General features: G+C 35.1%; 1 protein-coding gene across 1 annotated transcript in view; it reads left to right on the top strand.

Annotated features, from left to right (window-relative positions):
- LOC136039819 (proton channel OtopLc-like) overlaps window positions 1–20,495 on the top strand; it is a 97,325-nt gene that overhangs the window by 64,826 nt on the left and 12,004 nt on the right. Inside the window, exons 6-9 of the mRNA XM_065723726.1 lie at window positions 8,778–8,938; window positions 11,544–11,709; window positions 16,138–16,285; window positions 19,816–20,119. Coding sequence (XP_065579798.1) covers window positions 8,778–8,938; window positions 11,544–11,709; window positions 16,138–16,285; window positions 19,816–20,119 — 779 coding nt within the window. The remainder of the gene's footprint in view (window positions 1–8,777; window positions 8,939–11,543; window positions 11,710–16,137; window positions 16,286–19,815; window positions 20,120–20,495) is intronic.

Raw genomic sequence — 20,495 nt, 5'->3', positions numbered from 1 at the left:
GTCGTCATTTATTTACCCAGTATCCCGGTCGTCATTTGTGTCCCAGTGTCCCAGTCTGTAATTTCTCTTTTAGCGTCCCAGTCGTCATTTATATTCCCTGTGTCCCGGTGTCCGGGTCGTCATTTGTGTCCCGGTGTCCCGGTCTGTAACTTATCTTTGAGTGTCACGGTCGTCATTATATATCCCGGTCGTTATTTGTGTCCCAGTGTCCCAGTCTATAATTTTTCTTTGAGTGTCTTGGTCGTCATTTATATTCCCTGTGTTCTGGTTTTTTAGTTTTCTTTTTCTCCTTTATTTTTCAGTTTTTTCCTTTTTTTCTTCGTTTTCTTTTTTAGTTTTTAGTTTTTTTAGTTTTTTTATGAGTTTTTGTTTTTTTTGTTATTTTTTTGTAGTTTTTACCTTTTTTTTTAGTATTTTTTAGTTTTTTTCTTTTTTAGTTTTTAGTTTTTTACCTTTTTTAGTCTTTTTTAGTTTTTTAGCTTTTTTAGTTTTTTTTAGTATTTTCTTTTTAGTTTTTTTGTAGTTTTTCCTCGGCACACTTTCTTTTCTTACTTTCTCTATCAGCCGCAAGTTTTTTGGCATAGACTCTTTGAGCAGCTTCCTCGACTGTTGCCATTGTAGCTTCTTTAGTCATTTTACAATTAAACATTTTTCACAATCTTCTTACAATTAAAAATTTGTCTTTGAACAATTTTCTTAAATACCTTTAATGACGTCATCGTCATAACAAACATGACGGCAACTAACTTCATGACGACCTGTTTACATGATGTCCTCAGTGTCCCGGTCGTCATTTGTGTCCCGATGTCCCGATCTGTAATTTCGTCAGTCGACAAATATGACGTCAGTCAACACACAAACATGACGTCACTCGACACACAGACAACTTATTTATATATATATAGATATAGATTTCGATCTTAATGTAACAAAGTTTGAAAAAGAATTTTTAAGAGCAAAAAAGTGAGTTGAAAAATGAAATGCAGATTTAAAGGTCGTAGAGGTGTACAGCACTTCTCTTTTGTTGCGAACTGACCCATTTCTGATCATTCAGTTGAGAGAAGTTGTTATTCATAGAATTCAAATGGAAAAACATGAAAACGATAATACGTACTTGAATGAAATCTATTGTTCGATTTCTATAGTTTATTCCTCAAATATCTAAGTCAATTCATTCAACTACTTATTTCTGATCATTCTGATCATTAAGTTGAGAGGAGTTGTTATTCATAGAATTCAAATGGAAAAACATGAAAACGATAATACGTACTTGAATGAAATCTGTTGTTCGATTTCTATAGTTTATTCCTCAAATCTCTAAGTCAATTCATTCAACTACAAAAATGACGATTTTAATAGTTTCCCCTCCTCAAAAAGAACTTTCCAGATGAAGAAGTGTATGAGATATTAACGTGTAAGGGCATATACCCGTATGAATAGTACAACTCCACCTCGAGGCTACTTGAGGAAAAACTGTCATCCATCAAAGCGTTTTATGATTCACTTCACGATCATCAATGCAGTACAACCAGTTATAAACTTGCACCGGTTATGGGCTGAAGGAGGGTGTAAAAATGTGAAAGATTATTGTATAATGTACCTGGCTAATGATGTATTGACGTTGACAGACACTTTTTCATGGGATGCAGCCGAATAGACTAGTACATAAAACTATGCTAAATTTTGCCGTGCGGGCGAAATCAAAAGGAAATGCAAATGCAGATATTACCAAAACTGGTTGCGATTGTTTCACCGACGATTTGGCGAGCGAAGCGAAGAAAATGATTTGGTCTTCGGCGAATTATGTAACTTGACCAACCGAAAGGCTGAAAGTTTCTGATACATTTGCAGACATTTTGAAAGTTTTAGACTACTGTGATAGGAATTCAGCGGAACTGCCGAAGTATGTTATATACGAACTGGACGAAGTCCCCACAATTCCTTGCGAGGCAAGCGCTATGTTAACCCGCAAGGTAAATGATTTATGTCTAGAATTTAAGAACTTTTTGTCTAGGGCTAAAGTACAGAGCCTCTGCTGCCCTTCGGCGAGTAGTGTCCCAGGCCCCGCCAATCCTGTAACAGTCAATCCCCAGCCATCCTATGCCGTTGTTCTTAAAATGCCAAAGTCTGTTGATAATCCTGTTGCTCGCAAGCAGTTTCTGGATAGCATCTGCCCGAACTCAGCTGAAATAAGTGAGCTAAAAAAGATGAGACAGGACTGCAAATTGTTCGTCAAGTCCAAATCCTCTGCTGAAAAGATCGTTGAGAAAAGGAAAGTTAGTAAGCCTGAGGTCTCTGCCATGCTCAAAGAGAAAATGTTTATTGCTTTTTTGAAACAGGTTTCACCTAGTATGACCCATACTGATATAGATTTCCTTGTTTCAAGTGCATTAAAAGCAATAGAGATCGGTAGCTTTGAGCGCTCCAAAGTATTCAAGGTGTATTTCGGGACCAGTAAGGATCTCGAAGACTTTCTTGCAGTCTCAGTCCAAATCGGTTATGTGAAGCCGCCTGCTGAAGAACTCAAGTTTCTCCCAAAAAGATGTTATTCATGCCATAGAGTTGGTCACTTAGCGACAAATTGCGTATTGACGCCTATATGTGGTCATTGTGGTGCTTCTGATCACAATCCACGAAGGACAATTTGTGCACTTAAGATAAATTCTGCATGTTATGCAAAAAGAAAGGCCATACATGCTATAACACAAGATGTCCAGCTTATAAAGCGATGATCAATATGAATTCCCTACCAAAATGAATCTAAAACCAGCTTGTACTAAGCATGCAGTTGTAACGTGGAATTTAAATGAAAATTTCCTTAACCGGTCTGCTTTTATCGAGGACCTTCTTTCAAAATATGATATTATGTGTTTGCAGGGATTAGGGCTGATAACCTCTCAGCTTTCTCAAGACCAGAAACCAATTTACGCCTTACTGAAAAAAAACAAATAAATGACCGTGGACTGTCAGTTTAATCGACATACACTGACACTTCTTATTCAAGGTTTTGATAATCTTTCGTTAATGAAAGTAAGAAAGGTGAAAGTATTTCAAACGTACTTTGTTTTCCCTAAAACGCATATTGTGTTCTGGTCTCGGGAGGGCATAGCGGTCATCAGCCCTACTCACGTTAATTTTTGCTCTTTTTGAGTTTGACTTGGCTATTTATTGTAATTTCTGTTCGTTTTGAATTTCACTTATTATATTGATAGTGATTTGTGTAATTTTACTCTTGGAAGATTATTTGGCTTCATTTTTGCTCATTCTTGGCTTAATGGAGATCTTTACTTTTCTTTGAAAAACTTTTCTTGTGGAAAGGATCTTTTAAATTATTTTTTTTTTTCGTTATTAATTAACGTATTCTTTTTCATGGAAAAAATAATATTGTATATCTTTTCAGTTTTCTTCAATAAGAATCCATAGTGAATTTAAAATTAATATTAAAGAAACTTCTTCAACAATTGTAATCCTGACACAAACGGTATTTTTTTATTTGATTTTATAGCTTCTGAAGTTAACCTGAAGCATAAAACTTAATATCATTCCCAAAAGGTTCTATCTATGCTCCTTGACAACCTGGATACACTTATACTCTTTTTATTTTTTTAAATTTTAAGAGCAGAAGTAGTAATAGTAGTATCTCCAAAAGTTTAAACTTAATACCCCCAGTCGTTCCCAATATATTGATGAGGTGTCTGATTGGCAACATAAACACAATGCCTTTTGATTTTAATTTTTCAAACCTACTCATGTTGATTTTTATTCATTTTGAATTTCACTCAGTTATTTATTGCATTATTTAAATAAAAAATTACATTTGATTTGTTTTAACTTTTTTAACTTTAATAGATCAAAAATTATGGAAGTTTTAAGGAATATATTTCAGTATATACGTATAAAACTTACAATCCACAGCCATTTTTTTCAGTAAAGTGCAAGTTATGTACTGATCTTAAGTAGGTATGTGGGTTGTCGAAGGCATAATTTCCATGCCTTTCAATTACAATAAATGAAATGGCTATGTCAAAATTTTTATTAGACATTTTTTGGGAATTGATATTCTTAAGGGGGGCTTATTGCCCGCCAATCACTTTGACTAATAAAAAGGGTAATAGCCGTTTCAATTTCCTATCACATGAGCCCTTTTTCGAAGTTTCTACGACAATAAAAAAGCTATCTCAAATTTCTATCAGATTCATTTCTATCCAGGTGGGGATGGGAGGGAGGTTAGTTTCCCTCCAATCACTTTTAACTATTAAAAATGGCACTGGTCCTTTCAATTTCCAATCGAATGAACTGTTTCCGAAGTTTCTACGACAGCGAATGGCCATCTCAAAATTTTGATCAGATGCATTTCGGGAAAAACGAGGTATGGGAGGGGGATATCCACCCTCTGATCACTCTGAATCTTAAACAAAGAACTAGGACTTCGGGTTTCCCCTCCAAGGTTTAACTAGGTCCAATGTTCCCCCTCCAAGGTTTATAGGATCACCTTTTCTATATATACCTTATATTCCCCAGGGTATAACTTACAACCCTTGCCTTAAGGACTCTGGGGGGTTGTTATCTTCAAAGATATAATTTTCGGACCTTTCAATTACGTTGAAAAAATGGCTAGCTAAAAATCTTGATTGGATATGTTTGGGGACATGTTGGGTGTGAGAGGGGGGTTTGTTGTCCTCCAATTACTTTCGATTATTAAAATGAGAAATGGCTCTTTCGATTTTCAATCGAATGAGCTGTTTTTTAAGTTTCTTCGACAACAAATGGTGAACTCAAAAATTTTTATCTGTTGCATTTTAGCAAATGCAAGGTTTGGGTGTGGGGTATCCACCCGCTGATCACTATGAATCTTAAAAAGATCATTAGAGCTTCTGATTACATATCCAATGACCCCCCCCCAAAGTTTATAGGATCACCCTTTTTATATATACCTTATATGCCAATACGGCTTAACTTACGACCCTTGCCCCGAGGCCTTTGAGAGATGGGGCGTTGTGATTTTCAGACATAATTCTCGGACCACTCAACTACGTTGAAAAAAAATGGCTATCTCAAAATTTTGATTGGATGTGTTTGGGGACTGGTGGGCGTGGGAGGGGAGTTATTTGCACTCCAATCACCTTCGACTATTAAAACGGACACTAGTCTTTTTGATTTCCAATCGAATTATCTCTTTTCGAAGTTTCTAAGACAGCATGGGCCATGTAAAATTTCTATCAAATGCATTTCGGGAAAATATAAGGTGTGGGGAGGGGGTTTTGTATCCACCCTCTGATCACTCTGAATCATAAAATAGGCCTAGAACTTCTGATTTCCAACCCAATGAGCCACTTCTGAAGGTTATCTCTTTTGTATTTAAGCCTTATCTGCCCCCAGGGCAAAACTTATAACCCTTACCGTGAGGGCTGTGGGTGATTTTCATCCTCAAATACATAATTTCCGGTCAATTTAATTACGTTGAACAAAATGGCCATATCAAAATTTTAATTGGATGTGTTTGGGAAAATGGTGAGCCTAGGAGGGGTGTTATTTGCCCTCCGGTCACTTTTGACTATTTAAAAGAGCACTAGCCCTTTCAATGTCTAATGAAATAAGCTCTTTCCAAAGTTTCTACGACAATTCCTTCGATAGGAAGTGCCCTGGACTAAACAAAAATAAATAAATTAATTAATGATAAATATGCCCACGTCACTCTTTATTTAGGCAGCGCTATTGCGCTGCCTATGATTGATTCATGGTTCAATGAATGTGTCCGTATGTAAATTATCATTGGTGCTTTCATGGGGGTTGTTTTTCATCAATTCACTTTTAATTTCCTCGCAGATAATGTCTGCTAGTGCCTATTTTATTTTACTTGCGATTTATCTTTCTATTGTCACATTATTTTTACATGGGTAACAGTTTTGGCATGTAGACAAGATACATTGCATGACGTTGTGAGAATACATTTTTATTCTTTCTACCTTTCGTTGAATGGTAAAAGCAGGAGGATGATGATAATATCTATCAACGGGTAAGTTATACCATCAGCGAAAAGTTTGCCTTCGTCATCCACTAAAAGCTTAAGGTTTGCATTCTGTTTCACCACTAACTTCTCGGGAGATGTTACTCTCGCATATCCACCTCTATAAAACATTATACCCTCGGTTCTCCAAAGAAACTTAACTCCTTACTGGCATGACAACGCACGCGTCGTCATTAGCACTTAATTCATAGTTTAAATATTTTTCTTTGTCAGCGTTTACTGCTACGACAACTTTATCACGTGCACACGCAGAAATAATACTGAAGTAATTGTAAGATTCAATAAGTCACACAAGATTGCGCCATCCTCAACTCCAATTACGTTACATGAACCTGCATCTCGAAGTAGTCAGATAACACCTGCGTCTTGAGGGGCCATCGTTCAACTTAGACCATTAAAGGAAGAAAGGAGTTCTGGCTATGTGTCATATTAAGGGCCTTATGGTGATACTACTAAAGTCGTGACATCATTATCACCCAAACTGTGGGATTGGATGAATACTAAATTTCTCCCTATTTTGAGTCACTTAATGTTTTTGCTATTATTTTTATTTATTACTTATTTATATATTACTTTGATCAAAATAATAGAAATTATTCTATAATAATGAAAACGATTATAATGAGGCACTCGATGGTGTTACCTTTAACAAATATCTATTTGTGTATATTTTATACGGTTTGAGGAATTTGACGGTCCAAACTCTGAGCGTCCATGAAAAGTATGTATATCTCTATTTTGACCTACTTTTTGATTATTTTTTTGTTACATTATTATCATTTACTTTAATTTAAACAGAGATCTGAATAAATACCAAAAACAGGAGTTCGTTACCAAGAATAACAAGAGCTAAGAGATCGTATGGCACTTGTGGCGAGGCAAGAAGAGCTAAGAGCAAAGAACTCATATGGTATGAGCTCTAACAAATTCTAAGAATCAATAGATTGATTTAAAAGGAAAATCAGAGGCTTAATACCGGTCAGGATTTAAAATAAGAGCGCTGAGTCACGATGTCATTCTAAATATCAAAATTCATTAAGATCCGATCACCCACTCGTAAGTTATAAATACCTCATTTATTCTAATTTTTCCTCTCCCTTTAGCCCCCAGGTGGTCGAATTTGGTAAAACGACTTTATCAAGTCAATTTGTGTAGATCCCTGACACGCATACCAATTTTCATCGTCCTAGCACGTCCAGAAGCACCAAACTCGCCAAAGCACTGAACCCCACCCCCTAACTCCCCCAAAGACAGCGAATCCAGTACGGTTATGTCAATCATGTATAAAAGACATTTGCTTATTCTATCCACCAAGCTTCATCCCGATTCCTCCACTTCAAGCGTTTTCCAAGATTTCCCCCTCCAAATCCCCCAAAGTCAACATATCTGGTTGGTATTTGAAATAAGAGCTCTGAGACATGAATTTCTTCTAAATATCAAATTTCATTAGGGTCTGGTCACCCGTTCTTAAGTTAAAAATACCTCCATTTTTTCAATTTTTCCAAATTAACACCCCCCAGCTCCTCCAATGAGAACGGATCCGTTCCAATTATGTCAATCACCTATCTAGAACTTTTGTTCATTCTTCCCATCAAGTTTCATCCCGATTTCTCCACACTAAGCCTTTTCCAAGATTTTGGTTTCCCTCCTCCAATCCCCTATGTCCCGGGACCCTAGTCGAGTCAAAAATGAAGCTTCTGAGACATAAGATCCTTCTATATATATCAAGTTTCATTAAGGTCTGATCACCTATTCTTAAGATAAAAATACCCCAACTTTCACGTTTTCCAAGAATTCCGATTTCCCCCTCCAACTCCCCTCAATGTCACGGGATCTGGTCGGAATTTAAAATTAGAGCTTTAAAGCACAAGATCCTTCTAAATATCAAAAATCATTAAGATATGGTGACTCGTTCGTAAGTTACAAATAACTCATTTTTCCGAATTACCCCTTCCCCCCCCCCAACTCCTTCAAAGAGAGCAGATCCGGTCCGGTTATGTCAGTCACGTATCCAGTAGTTTTATTCTTTCCATACATTTTCATCCTGATCTCTCCTCTTTAAGTATTTTCTAAGATTTCCGCCCCCCCCTCCCAACTGCCCCCCCCAATGACGCTGGATCCAGTTGAGGCTTGAAATAAAAGCTGAGTTACGAGGTCCTTCTAAATATGAAGTTTCATGAAGATCCGATCACTCTTTCGTAAGTTAAAAATACGTCATTTTTTTCCAATTTTTCTGGATTAACACTCCCTCCCCAATAGAGCGGATCTGTTCCAATTATTTCAATCATATATCTAAAACTTCTGCTTATTTTCCCCTTCAAATTTCATCCCGATCTCTCCAATCTAAGCGTTTTCAATGATTTTAGGTCCCCCCAAACTCCCCCCAATGTCACCAGATCCGGGCAGGATTTAAAAAAATAGCTTTAAGACACGATATCATTCTAAATATCAAATTTCATTGAGATCCGATCACCCATTCGTAAGTTAAAAAGACCTCATTTTTTCTTATCTTTCGGAATTAATCCCCCCCCCCCCCCAACTACCCCAAATAGAGCGGATCCTTCTAAATATGAAGTTTCATGAAATTAAGTGCCATAAAAAGAGAAAAGGTCAGCATTATTCGAAGTAAAGTCATAAAGTTGACCACTTATGTTTGATTTTATTATCCGTTAATATTCTCCTTATGATGCGAGTTATTTAGCCATTTTTATTCCGTATTAAATTATTGTTAAATATATTTATCTTTCAGTTTTTGGTGTTGGAAGTGTAATTTATTCCTGGCTGGAATTTGGGCAGTATTTTGAGCTCAAAAATGATCCCGCTTGTCATAATATTATGCTGGCCCTTTCACCAGCTGCTGGTGCCGTCTTCACATTTGTCCAGACTGTCTTTGTTTTCTTAAACTCCAAGGTTAGTTTGTAATAAATGTCGTGTCCATAATAAATAAGAAAAACGACATAAAATTGAATTCCAATAAACATTTTCGCTACTCGTTGAAATGCCAAGACCCCATGCTAGTGAGCATTTTGTTAAAGGAGGTTAGACTTAATGTTTTCTAGAGAAAACATTCAAGAGCAATTTTGAGAACGTAGTTTACCAATGAGGTAGTAAATCCTGCGGTTCACAAGCCCAACCGTCTTCTGTCTGACCTGGCATCTGTATTTTCAAATTTTCAAAACAAAAACAATTTTTTCTTTTGAACGGCAGAATGAGATGAAGCTAGACTATAGAGTCAAATAATCCGGTGAATAATTAGAGATTGTACATTTTTCTACAATAAACATTTTCGCTACTCGTTGAAATGTAAATACCCCATGCTAGTGAGCAGGTTGTTAAAGGAGGATAGACTTAATTTTTCTAGAGGAAACATTCAAGATCAATTTTGAGAATATAGCTTGGGAATGAGGTAGTAAAAGCTGCTGTTCACAAGCTCAGCTGTCTCCTGTTAAAACCTATCATCTGTATTTTCAAGTTTTAAAGATAAAAACCAAATTGTGTATTTTTTTTTTATTTTTTTTTTTTTGGAACGGCAGAATTAGATGAAGATAGGCTACAGAATTAAAAATCAGGTGAATAATAGGAGGTACTACATTTTCCTACAATCAGACTCGTTGAAATGCAAAGACCCCCATGCTGGTGAGCATGTAATTAAAAGAGGATAAGCCTCATGTTTTCTAGAGGATATCTAGAGGATATAGCTATCTATAGCTATCTAGAGGATAGCTATATTTAAAACGAGGAAAAGAGGATAAGCCTCATGTTTTCTAGAGGATATCTAGAGGATATAGCTATCTATAACTATCTAGATGATAGCTATATTTAAAACATATAACAAGGTTAGCATTAACAATTTTAGTAGGTAATTTTTTAATCATTTTATCATTTATTCAAGAAATTAGTTTTGATTGTCTTGTTGCTAAGACGAGAAGTATCACGGTATCCTAATTATACAGAAAAGGTTTGATAATAAAATGCACTACTTTATTACTCAACAGTTGTTTAAGCTTTTTTCCATTTTAAGTACTAATAAATTTCTATTTAAACAGGTAGTTTCATTATTTGGTCATATGACGCAAAATAAAGACCTGCTATTGAAATGAATTTTTAGTAGTGATTATGTTTTGAGAACCATATATACATGAATACAAATGAGAATTATACACACGAACATAAACTTAGATTTTTTTTATTCCTATATTCGAATTTATTCCAGTTAAAATTAGTCAGCAAAACTATTTATTTTTGGTGTTTAAATCTCAGTTTGAGATTTTTTGAAATCTCTTATGATTAAAATTTGAATTTTTGATTTACGTCTTATGTAATTGTGATAAATAATAAAACCACTTAAAAGGCTGGGGAGGAGGCATTTGGTCCCATTGATCCAAAAAAAAATGTCTAACTCTTGGGATTAGTAATAATTCTCCATAACTTTTTTCGCTTACATGTCAGTTTTTCTTTTAAACTGTCGCCATACTTAAGACTTTAACGTTTCAAACCTCAGAATTAATATATATGTATATGTCTGCAATGGATATACCTTATAATAAATATACCTTAGCATTTCATTAAAAGCTGAAAAACTTATAAAGTAATTTATATCGCAGCAAAATGCTTATATACCATAAAATTACTCAGAACTTTCGTATAGATTCACAGAACTGTCAAAGCAGGCATGAAATCATTAGAGTTTGGGATCTTCCTCCCCCAAATGAGTTTTTAGAGTGTTATAGCTACTTATACTATGCAACTTCTTATTTCTAATAAATCTTCGGCTTTTTTTTTTGTTTCGAAGTTCCCCCTCTCACTTGGATAAAATAAGTTTAGGGTTGTGTCTGTAATAAATAGGCGCACATTCACTGGTCCCATGAAACACATGTTCAACACATTCCACATTCACAAAGTAAAAGATTGCTGCCATACTGGCCCCTTTTGACCAGGCCATTGTCAGCAATGATGGAACTTATGTAAAATAAAGAATCTTTGAATGCATTAACCATCTCTATATCGTGCCTTTTATTTCTATTAAACGTCAGAATTCAATCCAACAACATCAGACGTGAGTATATATTAGCAAATTGTCGAGGGAAACGTTATGTGGCTTTGAACATTGTTTGGCTTTTCTAGATACAAACTGATAGTTTTCGTTTTTTTGGAACGGATGTATATATATATATATATATATATATATATATATATATATATATATATATATATATATATATATATATATATATATATATATATATATATACCAGTGTAGAAGTGAACAATATTTAGGAAAGTAACATATGAGACCAGAGTTCTCACGGTGAAGTAACTGAGTTGGAATCACTTACTTTTGGGATTAATTTCTAGGGATAGGGATACCTCAAACTTATCTTAAGAGTTCTCCCCCCCCCCTTCTTTGCTTAGGAAGATGTTATTTGTTCAAAAGTTTTACTACGAAACCAAGGAGGACTAGTCATTTTTATCTTAGTGGATAAAATTAATTAAGAAGCACAAATTTATCTTTCAGACTTTTCAAAGACGTAGTCCATCATTCAAAAGTTTCGGGCTAATGCACGTTGTTGCTACAAATTTATGCGTTTGGTTTAACGTAATCATTCAGGAAACGAAACATGAAATTATGCTATATGTTGAGTTGCATATTGATAGTTTCAATCATACTTATGATGACTCAGGTAAGCTCAATTGGTTGTTGAATTGAAATGCAGCCATTTAACAAAATTTAATATGCAATCAAAAGTAATAAAATTTCCAATTACCTTAAATTGTAGTTGTAAATAAGCTAAGGGAGTAGAAATCTAAATGATAATAAACGGATTTATTTTTAAATTACAAATTGTCACCTTTTATCCACTTTTATGTATGGGAGACATGTATTGTCAGGTCTAGTTAAAACTTCAAGGAATTTTTGGGGGAATCAAACTAAGTGCTATTGGAAAAATCAAAGAGAATTTTGCTCTGGAATGATTTTGGGTAGAACCAACTGATGTCAAAAAGGTTTGCAATAAGCTAAGTGAGTTCTGCAAGTTTTCGGGGAATACAAATCGCTTCTCGTCACTTTTCATTGAAGCTGAGAGCACTGAGCAGTTTAATTATACTTATTGTTTATCAACACACTCGGTTCTAACTCATCTTTCTAGGTACAGAAGATATATCTAAATTTCCAATATCTAGCTTTTTCCAGAGTTGAAAATAGAAGTAGGCTATGGGCCAAGATTTGCCTTAAAAACTTCCCAAATTTGGTTTAGCTCCCTTCGGGGCAGCCAAAATAAGTATCATGGTCTATATCCTGGACGGTCTCAATTGCTGATACAACACAAATGATAGTCAATTTAAGCTGCTTTTAAACGAGTGCCATCTTGAATTATTTATAAGCCCTAAGATGTCGATTAACCATATTTTTCATTAGAAAAACCTTACAATGAATAAAAATGACCTAAGAAAATACACAATTGAAAGTTTTTGCATCTAAAAATATACTAAATGATCGTCACAGCTTTTTAATTTCAATTTAATATTGAATTTGTCTAACATGCACACCTTTCATGAAGAAAACAGTGTTAGTGTTTCATTCAATTTTCGATCAATTTCAATTGATTTAGAATTGAATTTAATTTTATATTTCTGGTACAATTTAAGATGATTTCGATAATATAGTTAAAAATCTCCTTGTAAAATTACAATTTTCAATCATAAGTTTTTCCAGATATATATTTTCGGACACTTGTCGTTCTTTCTATAGCTACTTTGATGCGCACAGTTGCCGTTTTAAAGCTTTTTTTTTATTTCTGGTGTAGAGTTCTATGCTGAATTCAAAATGTGATCATTTTTTTTTACATTACTCTTTGTTTTCATATCTATCAGGTTTAAGCAAGTACTACCAGAAGAATGCCATTAATTTTAACTGCAGCGTCATCTATGGTGGAATTTACTGTTTGCGTATTATATTCCAACCTAAGTGTTTATTACAGTCGAAAAAATAAATGTATTTTTCTCACTCTTGTTCCCCACAAAACGAGAGCACAAAAGAGCTTCTAGAATGCCTTGTCAAAATCCAGATTGTAAGAAAAGTAGTGGCACCAATTGGGGAGGGAGATATCAGAGGAGATAATTTGCCCCCCCCCCCGTCCTAGATTTCAAAACATACCTTTCTTTAATATTCCTACTGAAAAGTATCTTTTTTCGTTATTTTTACTGAAAAAGAATACCCCTCCTTGATTTAAAAAAAGTATATTTCTCCAACATTTTCATGAACTGGTCCCACTGAATAAAAGCTTACTCAGTACTACGGAAAGGCAGATTGGCATTTTAAATCATACACCACGTTGGAATTTATGTAGAACACAACATTAGCGAAATTAATATTGACTACTATTATTAGAAATAAGACCTGCTTGGTTAGTTTAGACAGTTCTGCTAAAATTAAATTATTAATATTGCTAAACAAACTCAGCCCAGCTCAAAACACGCTTTGGCTCACTCACTCACTAATGAATGATTATATCACCTTCCTACTTTCTTTCTTCTAACTGTTGTGCTCCAAGCTAGGTATTTTTAGGTTTAAATGTGTTTATTATCACTTTTTTTATGTAATTTTATATTCAGGAAGGCTATGAAGGCTAGTCATTAATGCTCTTTAAGAAGGTGACTTCCCTTACTCTTCATACTATAAACAAAAATATCCTTTGTACTATAGAAATTTTTTGCTTACTCAAATTCTGCAACAAATTTAAGTTTTCTTAATTTATTAAGCTGTCATACAACCTTTTCATGTTATAAATTTAGCGATATTCCCAGAAAACAAGTCTTTCCAAACCAAGATAGCTTTCCAATAAACATAAATCGCAATAATAATGTTTTTTTTTGAAAAATTTCGGTCCGCTTTACTACTCTTCAAAGCTTAAGTGTTACAAGTTTAATGTTTTGCATCGCTAGCATGATTTTGGTGTCCCTAGAGTGTTATTTAGTTTATAATTATGTGTTAAGCTCTAGCCAGTGTTTGTCTTTTGGGGGAGGGAGTCACAAAAGGTTTTTTGGGGGGAGGGCCGGGGACAAAAACTTTAAAATAACGCAAAAAATTGGTTTATATTAATTTTTCTTACGTTTTTACGTGTCGGGAAAACATTTCGAGGTAGGGGGGGGGGGTTCAAGCCCAATAGCCCCATCTCCTGGACGAAACCTTGAGTCTAACGTCAATTATTATAGGACATAAACTCTAAAGGGGATGTTTGAAAAACTTTATCAGGAAAATTTTATTCATTAAAAACAAGAGCTAAGAGCTCATATGGCACTTGTGACGAGGCCGGAAGAGCCAAGACCTCATATGGTATGAGCTCTAGCAAAATCATAAGAATCAATAGATTGAATTAAAGGGAAAATTAAAGGCTTAATGCCAGTCGGGATTTAAAATGAGAGCTCTGAGTCACGAGGTTCTTCTAAATATCAAAATTGATTAAGATCCGATCACCCACTTGTAAGTTATACATACCTAATTTTTTTCTAATTTTTCTTCTCCCTTCAGCCCCCCCAGATGATGGAACGGGGAAAACGACTTTATCAAGTCAATTTGTGCAGCTCCCTGACATGCCTACCAGTTTACATCGTCCTAGCACGTCCAGAAGCATCAAACTCGCCAAAGCACTGAACCCCACCCCCTAGCTCCCCCAAAGAGAGGTGATCCAGTATGGTTACGTCAATCACGTATCTACGACATTTGCCTATTCTACCCACCAGGTTGCCATCCTGATCTCTCCACTCTAAACGTTTTCCATGATTTCTGGTTTTCCCCTCCAACTCCTCCCAATGTCAACAGATCTAGTCGGGACTTGAAGTAAGAGCTCTGAGGCATGAGTTCCTTTTAACTGTCGAATTTCATTAAGATCCGGTCACCTGTTCTTAAGTTAAAAATACCTCGATTTTTCTAATTTTTCCAAATTAACACAAACAATTAACAATATTTCCAAATTAACCGATTCGCAAGATAAAAATCCATCAATTTTCACGTTTTCCAAGAATTCCAGTTTCCCCCTCCAGCTCACCCCAATGTCACCAGATCCCTGCTTGGATTTAAAATAAGAGCTCTAAAGCACAAGATCCTTCTAAATATCAAATTTTATTAAGATCTGATCACCCGTTCGTAAGTTACAAATACCTCTTTTTTTCTAATTTTCCTGAATTACCCCCCCCCCCATCTCCACGAAAGAGAGCAGGCCCGGTCCGGTTATGTCATTTACGTATCTTTGACTTATTTTTATTCTTCCCACCAAGTTTCATTCTGATCTCTCTGCTTTTAAGTGCTTTCCAAGATTTCTGGTTCCATCCCCCAGCCCCCCCCCCAATGACGCTGGATCCGGTCGGGATTTAAAATAAGAGATCTGAGTTACGAGGTCCTTATAAATACGAAATTTCATTAAGATCTGATCACTCCTTCTTAAGTTAAAAATACCTCATTTTTTCTATTTTTTTTTAATTAACCCTCCCCCTTCAACTCCCCCAAATAGAATGGATCCCTTCCAGTTATATTAATCACGTATCTAGGACTACTGCTTATTTTTCCCACCAAGTTTCATCCCGATCCCTCCACTCAAAGCGTTTTTCATGATTTTAGGCCCCCCCAAATCCCCCCAATGTCACCGGATCTGGTCGGGATTTAAAATAAGAGCTCTAAAACACAATGTCCTTCTAAATATCAAATTTTATTACGATCAGATTACCCGTTCGTAACTTAAAGATATCTCTTTTTTTCTAATTTTTCCGATTTAACTGTCTCCCCACTCCCCCCAAATGGTCGAATCGGAGAAACGACAATTTTTAATTTAATTTGGTCTGGTTCTTGATACGTTTGCCAAATTTCATCGTCCTAGCTTACCTGGAAGTGCCTAAGCTAGCAAAACCAGGACCGACAGACCGACCGACAGAATTTGCGATCACAATATGTCACTTGGTAGATATCAAGTGCCATAAAAAAATTGGAATTTCAGGAGGTAAATTTCTCATTGTCTAGCCGTCCATCATGCTTGAATTACTGCCAATGTAAATAATCATCGCTTAACGTATGATTTTTAGTTTGTTCTATATGTTTTTGAGCCTGAAGTATTTTTCAGACTACTTTAACCTGCCCCATGTGAGGAAAAAGCGTGGCTATAATCTAGAATGCCAAAGAACAGACCTCATGGGATCAGTGGTTCAAAATGCAAGTCCATTCCTCTTCCCTTGTGCCATTGAGTATTCACTCATTTGTTTTGCAATAATGTAAGTAATTTTATCTGTTATACTTATCACTGTATTAGATAAGTAGAGAAGATAATTAAAATAGTAAATGGGGGAAAATCCTCAAAAAACGTCATTTATAATGAAGAGGAAGAAAATACAAAAAAAAAACAAGAATATACTGAAAATTGTGCTTTAGTTCTGCCTAACTAAACTTTAAAGCGTTGTCACTAGAAATTTGACTCGGGGCCATCATAGTTACGACATTTAAGTTGATTTGCCTTGAATTTGATTGGAGTTGTAAGTTCTTTCTGGATTCGATTATATCCCAAATTCTGAAAGGCTTCAGATATCAAAAAACTAGTATTTAGTGTCTGTTGACTGGCTTTATTAGGAAGTATTTTAATGCTTATTAGATTGAAAATAGCTGTTTAGAATCCACGAAGTTTAACCTAACGTGTCTGATTTGTTTATTAATAACTTATCATATTGTTTCACTATTCTTTCTAATTCTATAATTAGTTCTCGTATACTCCCTTATGAAGCTTTTAGTATTTATTCTTCTATATAAAATCAAAGGTTTCCTATTTATCTTGAGTTAAAAAGAGGGAGACAGAGATAAGAGAGAGAGAGAGAGAGAGAGAGAGAGAGAGAGAGAGACCAAATCCAAAAGAAACATCCACAAAAGACTGTTTTAGAGATTTTATAGACTCAATTCCATATGGACCGTATAGAATTTAGAAAATGAGAGAGCGCGCGAGAGAGAGAGATAGTTCCGAAATTATAATTTCCTCCCACTGAGGCTGAACAGTAGTATGGGGGTTTCAAAAGCTGTTGTGGTAGTTCCACTTTCTGGTTGACCTACCATGTAAACATAGGATCTCTACCTACTTCTATGAAAGAGTCCTTGTGGCCACGAATAAAATTTCACAAACATTCACAAATAAAATTTCGCTGCGATATTGAACCCCAGAAGTACAACTTGGTTTTTTTTTTGTTTTGTGTGGCTAGGGCTTCGAAAAACTTTGCTTATACTTTTGATGAAAATTTCAAGAAAAATTCAAGTTTTTGAAGATACAGTACCATGCGATAATGCATTCTTATCAAAGGTTTGTATCCTTGATTTTTCATTGAATGTACCGTCAGATCAATAGAAAATTTTCACGTGTCCGCGGTCAGGATTGAAAAAAGATTCCTTAGAATGCCTTCTTCAAAAGAGTTAAATAAAAAAAAAACAGATATTTTTTCCAATTGAAAATAAGGAGCAACATTAAAACCTAAAACGAAAAGAAATTATTGCGTACATGAGGGGGGTTACGCTCACCTTAATGCTTCAGTCTTTACGCCAAAGTTTGATTTTGTCTTCCAGTTATTTACGAATTACGCCTGAATCACAAAGGTCGTTTAATTAGAATAATAAGCTCCTTTGGAAGTTTCAGAAAATAACTTTAGCGTAAAGAGCGAGGTATTGGGGAGAGCACAATCCCTCTTATATATGTACTAATTTCTGTTTGTTCTAAGTTTTAATGCTGCTACTTAATTTTAGTTGAAAAAACTTGTTTTTTATTCAATTTCTTATCATTTTTTAAATATTTCTGGGAAATACGGTTCCCCCTCCATGCAAATTCCCTTACCCCACGAAAAATTCCTCCATGGAAAGATCCTCCCATATAATCTTCCTTTCACCAGAAAATCCCCCTAAAAACTTTTTTATCATTCCCAATAGCCAAAACTATATGTAAACAGAAATAGCTATTAGATTTTTTGACTATGCTGAGAAAAAGGCTACTTCAAACTTTGACCGGGTGACTTTGGATAAAAATGAATGTGGGAGGGGGACTAGCTGTCCTCTAATATTTTTGGTCACTTAAAAAGGGCACTAGAACTTTTGATTTCTGATCAAATGAGCCCTCTTTCTCCTATGATCACTGGTTTGATACAATCATCCCTGGAACAAAAAAAAAATAAACAAGCACCCGTGATCTTTCTTCCGGCAAATTAAAAACAAAAGAAAAAGTTTTTTCAACTGAAAGTAAGAGCGACATTTACATTTAGAACAAACACAAATTATTACGTATATTAGGGGGTGCCCCCTCGTCAATATCTCCCTCTTTATGCTAAAGTTCAAATTTTGTCCCCATTCTTCAAGAATGACTCCTGAATCACAAAGGCCGTTTAATCAGAATAAAAAGTTCTTTTTAAAATATTAAAATAAGCTTTAGCGTAAAGAGCGAGGTATTGAAGAGGGGCAACCCCCCTCATATGGGTAATCATTTCTTTAAGCTTTGAGTTTTAATGTTGCTCCTTACTTTCAGTTAAAAAACTTTTAATTTCTTATTTAAGTTTTTGTATTTAATTTCTGATCTTTTTTCTTAAATGACAATGGGAAATCCGGCTCCCCCTCATTGAAAATTCCCTTCCCACATGAAAAATTCCTCAATAGAAAGACCCTCCCAAGTGTCCCACCCCCTCCACCAGAAACCCCCCCTCTAAAAACGTCAGTATGCTTCCCAATAACCAGTATTATATGTAAACAATGGGCAAACATCAGAACTTGCAGCCCTTCCCCCGGGGACTTTGGGAGGTTAAGCCATCCTCAAAGACATATGCATTGGATTTTCCGACCATGCTGAAAAAGTAGCTATCTCAAAATTTTTATCAGGAGATTTTGGCGGGAAATGATCGTGGAAAGGGGCTAGCTGCCCTGCAACATTTTTGGTACTTAAAAGAACACTAAAACTTTTCATTTCCCATCTAATGAGCACTCTCTAAATCTTCTAAGATCACTGGTTCGATATAATCACCCCTGAACAAAAAAAAAATAAAATGAACATAGAAAAACGCATCCTTGCTCTTTCTTCTGGTAACAAATTCCGCATTTTTGCGCATAGGAGCTTGATACACGTGTAATAGGGGTCTCGGGTATGCTGAATCTGATGGTGGGATTTTCATTAAGAACATTTGATGTTATGTTGGCGTTTTCTTCCTTTTTCAAGAAAATGGTAATTTTTTTCAGGATCGTAGCTTTTAATGGGTACCATTAAATTTGATGAATTTTACATATTTTGAAAAAGCATTAACATTAAATTCTTTTGATGTATCCATTGTTATTATGACTCTTTTTCTTATAGTTTTGGTTACTATTGAGCCGCATCGCTCCTTGCTTACAGTTCGTTACCACGGATTGTTTAAAAAAAAAAGAATATTCCACATTTTTGTACTTATGAACTTGATACCTTTATTGTATGGTTCTCTGGTACACTGAACCTGATGGTGTCATTTTCATTCAGATTACTTGATGTTTTGGGTGTATTTCTGCCCTTTTTTAAAAATTGGGTAAAATATCCAAGGCTCGGAACTTTCGATGGGTAACATTAAATTTGACAAATTATATAAATTTTCAAAATCGTCAAAATTCGATTCTTTTTATGTATCTATTGTTATCAAAACTCAATTTCTTGGAGTTTCAGTTACTATTGAGCCGCACCGTTACTTACAGTTCGTTACCACGAACTGTTTGTTTAATTATATGCTTAATGTAAAATATTAATGGAACTTGAATATTTATTTAGGTACGAAATGTGGAGAACTGTGCATGAAAGACACACGAATATTCAACAAAGCAGATATTACTCTGAGGACGAAAATAGTCGAACAAATCGAGCATCTCACCAATATTCAGTTGATTGTGCAAAATCACATAGAGGACTCTTCCTGGGAATCTTGGTTTTAGTTTTATCAATAATCATCTTAATAATATTCTTCGTTTTGGTAGATAGAAAGGAATATAAGGAAGTAGCTATAGACAGCATTTACGTGGCAGAATTAAGCCTCTACGTTATAACTTTAACAGCAGTGATGGGGGGAGTTTACCAGGTAAGAATAACCAAAACATGGTGCTTGGACGGTTCAAAGTTGGTTTTGATTAATTTTAACTCTATCTACCAATTGCCAAGCCATAACCATCTTAAACTGTTAAGAGATTTCTTATCGAGCGCTTTGTCTTCCTATCTGTAACTTTGTTATTTCTACAAATACTACGAATAATGAAAGAGTGATTTTCCTTAGCTGTATCAGGATGAAGACCATTCTATGTTTTAGAATGGTCTTTGATACTTTTAGGCCAAATTGATACTTTTAGACAGAACCGTAATTTCTTCAAAATCTTGGGGGGGGAGGGGTAAGTTGGAACCAACTTTCCAAAATCAAGTGAAAATGAACGTAAAACAAAATAATAAGCTATTTTGTACCA

This window comes from Artemia franciscana, chromosome 20 (assembly GCF_032884065.1).
Source record: "Artemia franciscana chromosome 20, ASM3288406v1, whole genome shotgun sequence".
Classification (NCBI taxonomy): domain Eukaryota; kingdom Metazoa; phylum Arthropoda; class Branchiopoda; order Anostraca; family Artemiidae; genus Artemia; species Artemia franciscana.
Note: the sequence above shows the minus strand (reverse complement) of the source record. Positions and strands in the feature narration are given on the sequence as shown.